General features: G+C 53.5%; 1 protein-coding gene across 1 annotated transcript in view; it reads right to left on the bottom strand.

Annotated features, from left to right (window-relative positions):
- The window catches only part of PPIL2 (peptidylprolyl isomerase like 2), a 34,350-nt gene that overhangs the window by 6,843 nt on the left and 21,890 nt on the right, over positions 1 to 5,617 (bottom strand). The window contains exons 10-14 of the mRNA XM_021715049.1: positions 4,699 to 4,774; positions 3,948 to 4,054; positions 3,481 to 3,570; positions 3,114 to 3,147; positions 2,421 to 2,538 (exon numbers count right to left, since the gene is read on the bottom strand). Coding sequence (XP_021570724.1) covers positions 2,421 to 2,538; positions 3,114 to 3,147; positions 3,481 to 3,570; positions 3,948 to 4,054; positions 4,699 to 4,774 — 425 coding nt within the window. The remainder of the gene's footprint in view (positions 1 to 2,420; positions 2,539 to 3,113; positions 3,148 to 3,480; positions 3,571 to 3,947; positions 4,055 to 4,698; positions 4,775 to 5,617) is intronic.

Genomic DNA, 5,617 nt, shown 5'->3' with positions numbered 1-5,617 from the left:
TTCTGTTTCTGTGGCTTGCCTCCTCTGTGCCAACAGAGTGTGTGCAACGCTGACTGTAGGGATCAAACTCAGGCTGCCGAAGGGGTGAAATAATGGTAGCCCAACAGGCTCACCCTATGATTGCAAGAGAACGCCGCAGCCTTCACAGGTATAGGCGCCGCATCCAGGGAAGAAATCCACAGATCAAGGTAGGATAGACACAACAACCTTCTTCTCAGGTTTGGTACAAAGAAGACTTCATTATCAGCCGTCAACGATAAGGCAGCCCCCCTCCAAACAACAACCAATCACACACCCAGCTGACCTGAGAACAGAAAGAATTAAAAGGAAGGTATCACAACAGGCAATGGAGATGGTATGTGCACTCCCCACCAAATGGCTGAGGTGCTTGTCTTCATGGCCAAGAGCCAGATGGTAAGCCAGAACGGAAGAGGCACAGAGACCCTGAGAGGCATCAGTTGAAGACAAAATGAAAAAGATAGCCGGGCTTGGTGGCTCAGCCTGTAATTCCGCGCCTTTGGGAGGCTGAGGTGAGTGAATTGCATGAGCCCGCGGGTTCGAGACCCGCCTGGGCAACTTGGCGAGACCTCATCTCTACAATAAAATCAAAAAAATTAGGCAGGCATGGTAGCGTGCGCCTGTAGTTCCAGCTACTTGGAAGGCTGAGGCGGAAGGATCGCCGGAGCCCAGAAGGTCGAGGCTGCGGTGGCCAGGAGCGGCCACTGCACTCCAGTCTGGGCGACAGAGCGAGACTCCAACTAAAAAAAAAAATAGAAAAAGAGCCAGGCTCAGTGGCTCAGCCTGTAATCCCACGCCCTGGGAGGCTGAGGTGAGTGGATTGCCTGAGCCCGCAGGTTCGAGACCCGCCTGGGCAACTTGGCGAGACCTCATCTCTACAATAAATCAAAAATCAGCCAGGTGTTGCAGCACGCACCTGTAGTTCCAGCTGCTTGGAAGGCTGAGGCGGAAGGATCGCCGGAGCCCAGCAGGTCGAGGCTGCGGTGGCCAAAAGCGGCCACTGCACTCCAGTCTAGATGACAGAGTAAGACTGCAACTTAAAAAAAAAAAAGAAAAAGAAAAAGACAAAACTTTACAACATCAGATAAGCAAGGAAAATGTGCTTAGAAACAAGGAAAAGAAATGAGGGCACCAAGAGGGACCTGGAGACATGAAGCTCACGGAAATCAAGAGTATGGGAATCGGAATCTGGCCAAACATCAGTCACCCTGTGGGCCCCAGAAGCAAGAGCCAGAGGAGTCAGCACTATTCCAGGCCACAAGGCAACAGCTAGCCCCACTCACACCAAAACCTGCTGGAGCCGGAGGAAGTCCATAGGGCAGCCACAGCAGGCCAGAGTTTACCCCAGAGTACCACAGAGACACAGCCAGAAAGGCCCGTTCATGCTGGCCTTGCAGTGGCAACATCCACAAATTCCAGGAGGACCAGAAAAGAGTATGACCATTCTGACAGATGCTAAGGAAAAAAACCTCTAGAAATTCAGCCACCTCTCCTTAAAAAAAAAAAAAAAAAAAAAAGGCTCCATGACACATGTTATCAGATGGCAAAACAGCATTTCACAGAGCACAGCAAGATGCCCACTTCCTCCTCCCCAACAGTGACATGACTGATGTGCCAGGGGAGTAGAGAGGACACCACCATTTGCTGATAAGCTTGGTTATCTACAAAATCCAAGGAATTCTTAAAAGCTGTTTAAATTATAAGAGAATTTGATTAAGTGACTAGATAGAAAATGAACAGTGGCTTTTCTCTACATGAACAATAATCTAAAATTAGAAAAAAAAAAACTAATTTACAAAAGCATTACAAATTATAGAAAATATTCTCAAGGAGTAGCTTTATCCAGAAAGGCAGGGGACCCATATGAAGAAAACCATGAAATCGCATTAAAAGACAGACACATCTCCAAAGGGAACGTCAAACCACATTCCCAGATGACAGGAATGCATGTCTATTCTTCCACAGTACGGGTGTCCCTCCATAGCCCCTGCCAGCCCTCGTCCCTCTCACCAGCTTGCACCCTGTACCCCACACACACACCCTAACTTCCCATGTCTGTATGGTACCTCTCCCTGTCCAGCCTGTCTCCTGCACATCCCTTCTCAACACACCGACTAGGTCACTGACCTCCCCCAGCACTGCCTGGTCACAGATACATGCCTGATCCCTACCAAGAGGACTTTCTGGACCTCCCAGTGAGCAGTGACCTCTGCTCTCTCAGGGCACACACTGCCATGCACAGCTATCCCTGCTGGCCTGCTCTGGGGCTCCCTTTTGAATGCAGGTGTGCTGCACTCTGTCTGGGCTTGATTCAGGATCAGCACAGAGCAATAGCCCACAGGGAGTTCCGGGTCCCCTCCCCAGGCCCACCCCAGCCAGCCCAGCAAGGCCAGCCAACTCACAACTGAGACTTGTTGCTGTTGGGCCCCGAGTTGGCCATGCTGAGGATGCCCCGGCCCGTGTGCGACAGGTTGGGCCGGAACTCGTCCTTGAAGGGCTTTCCCCAGTATGACTCCCCCCCTGTAAAAGAGAGGAAAGCCTGGGCCTCAGCTTAGCCAGCCCTAAAAACCTGAGTCCTGAGGGGTGTCAGGTGCATGCTGGGCCCAGGCTAAGACAGAAACCCCTGAGAGGGCAGCCCTCGACCCTGGAATACAGCAGTGCCAACTCCCAGGCCCTTCAAAGCCCCTGTGCCTCCACAGAGTCAGACTGCTGACCACATACCCCAGCCCCACACAGGGCTTGCCCCAAGACAGGGATAAAGGGTCAGGGCCACAGTCATTATATTGCTCAGGTTGTGGCAAGGGCAAGCCACTGCCAGGCGGAGTGGGCTTGGCTGGCTGAGAGAGGGAAGGCTGGCCAGGTCCAAAGCGGATGCCTCCTGTTCCCCATCAACCATGTAGGCCTCACAACCACCTGGAAATGAGGAAGCCGAGGCCCCTGCCTGAGGGGTCACAATGTTGGTGGCTGTGTGTGTTTCCACCCCTGGTCTAGAAGAGTCCACACCTAGAGCTCTCTGCACAGCCCCCATCCATCTACTCCTTCATATCCCACAGAGCCACCAAGATGCCCAGGGAGGGATAAACACCAATACCTACCTGTGCCTGTGCCTGTGGGATCGCCCCCTTGAATCTGCAAGAAAAAAAGCCAGTGCATAAGTCCTGCCCAAGGCCCACCTGATGGCCCACTCTACTCATTGAACCCCCACCTGCTAGGTGGACTCCACAAGGAGTCTGGGCTCTTAGTGGAGACAAGGGCCCTCCCAGCCACCTCCCTGCGTGAGCCCAGTTCTACCTGAGTTAGAGATGTGAGGGTTGGCCTGCACACTCCCTGACAGAGGAGTCACCATGGCCTGGCCCAGGTGCTTGAGACGGGGCAGGGACAGGAATGGGGCAGGAGTGAGCCCATCCAGTCCCCCGATGTCCCACCAAGCATGTCTGTGTAGCTGTGACTCGCTTCACTCACCACGAAGTTCCGGATGGATCTGTGAAAGATGGTGCTGTCGTAATAATGCTTCTTGCAAAGCCGAATGAAGTTTTCACAGGTTTTTGGTGTCTGCAAAAGAGCCCCGATACTTTTATGAGCACAGAGCTGCCAAGAGCTGGTCATGAAAGCCATGAGGGACTGCATCATGCAGCAGAGACAGTCAGCTGCTAGCCAACAGGGAAGGGCGCACAAAGCTGACTATGCAGCCATGTGACTGCAAGGGATGGCGGGGGGTGGGGGGAACACATGGACAAAGCAGTGGCAGGGCCTGGCCCCCTTCACCAACAGGGCCCCTGGAGAGGACGCAGGACACCACTGATCCTTCTTAGGCATAAGCTGAATTTTCTACAAGTGTGTTCTAATGACAGCTCCGTATTATGACATAACTGTCAAACAACCCCAGAAATGACCCTTGTGGGGGAAGGGGGACCAACTGCCACACCCACCAGGTCACAGTGCAGCTCCAGGTTGAGGTCACCCCTGTTGGTATGCAGCCGCACATAGCCCTTCTTCTTCACAAACTGGTAGCGCAGCACATCCTCGTCGATGGCGGCTGCAAGCAGAGGCTCCAGCTCGATGCCCACCCTGCCTTGGGGCAGCCCCACTACGCCAGGCACCACAGGCCTTGGATGCATAGGCTTCAAGGGCAAGCATCTGACCAGGGACAAGGCCCCAGCTCTGGGGAGAGTACGGGAGCTAGAGGCTAAGGGTCTCCCCCAGCTGTGCACAGCCTCCCCTGGGCCTCATGGGTAGAGGGGCCAGCAGTTAAGAAGGGGCACTGGAAACGCCTGGACAGAGGCTGAGCAGGCAGAGTGGGAGTGAGATGATGGGCGCTCAGGGGAAAGAGGGGTCCACTGACGGACTAAGACCACAGGAGGACAATGCCAAGGGCAGCCCTGGCTCTGGAGGGCCAAGGTGCCTGTGGCAGCCTCAGTGATGAGGAACCATGAGACAGGGCCAGGGCCACATAGTGGGGAAGGGCCTGGCCCTCACTGCAGTCTCCTCTCTCCAACTCAAAGCTCACTATCAACAGGGTCAGCCCTGCCCAGCCACTCCTGCATTGCCCAAGACCATGTTGTCTGAGGCCACAAGGCACAAGCACAACAGCACTGCTGAGAGTGGTCAGGGGAGAGGGTGCCCACCCCTTGCCGCCACTGTCAGGCTGCACAGCTGGTAACAATCCCCAAAGGCAGCTACCTGCTTCGTGCGTGGTCTCTGGAACCATAGCAGTGGAGGTGAAGGAAGCGCTGACCTTCCCCGTGGAGTAATGGGCCTGCCAAGAACACATAAGCAGTATCTCAGCAGTATTCAGGAGGCCAACAGGCAGGAATGTGGGCGCCTGCCTCCTAGCCAGCCACATGCCATCTGCACCCAGGCCCTGCTCTCCTTGGAGAAGGCCCTGACCCCACCCACATGTCAGCAGACAGCCTGGCCTACACTGGCCTCCCTCAGGACCCAGATGTAGGAGCCAGCAAGGACCAGAGGATGAAGGGTGCAGTGACAGTCCTGGGAGAGAGAAGCCAAGGCCAGCCCCAGCCCAGGGCCCAGGCTTGACTGGGCTCTGACTCTCATGATGTCACTGAAACCCTGAAGATGAAATACCACACAGGACAGGCCACTTCAGGGCTGAATATGAGTGACTTCTCATTTTTCTATAAAGTTTCAAACTTTCCACAGTAAACACATTACCTCTTTAATCAGGAAAAAAAAAGGCCCTAATAAATGTTATTATCATAGAGGAAAAAAAATAGGGATCTCTCCTATCAGAAGAAAATCTACACCAAAGAGCTAAGGGTAGTTACGCTGTGGGGGGGATGATTATGGACAACAAGCTTTCTTGGTTGGGCATGGTGGCTTTGGTAGGCCGAGGCAGGAGGATCACTTGAAGCCAGGAGTTCAAGACCAGCCTAGGCAACATAGTGAGACCTTGTTTCTGCAAAAAAATAAAAAAATTAGCTAGATACAATGGCACATACCTATAATCTACAATCCCAGCTACTTGAAAGGCTGAGGCAGAAGGATCACCTGAGTCCAGGAGGCTGAGACTGTGGTGAGTCATCATGCCACTGCACTCCAGCCTGGGTAACAGAACTCCAACTCAAAAAAAAAAAAATAC

This window comes from Carlito syrichta, unplaced genomic scaffold (assembly GCF_000164805.1).
Source record: "Carlito syrichta isolate Samal-C Ts95f unplaced genomic scaffold, Tarsius_syrichta-2.0.1 Scaffold306579, whole genome shotgun sequence".
NCBI lineage: Eukaryota > Metazoa > Chordata > Mammalia > Primates > Tarsiidae > Carlito > Carlito syrichta.
Note: the sequence above shows the minus strand (reverse complement) of the source record. Positions and strands in the feature narration are given on the sequence as shown.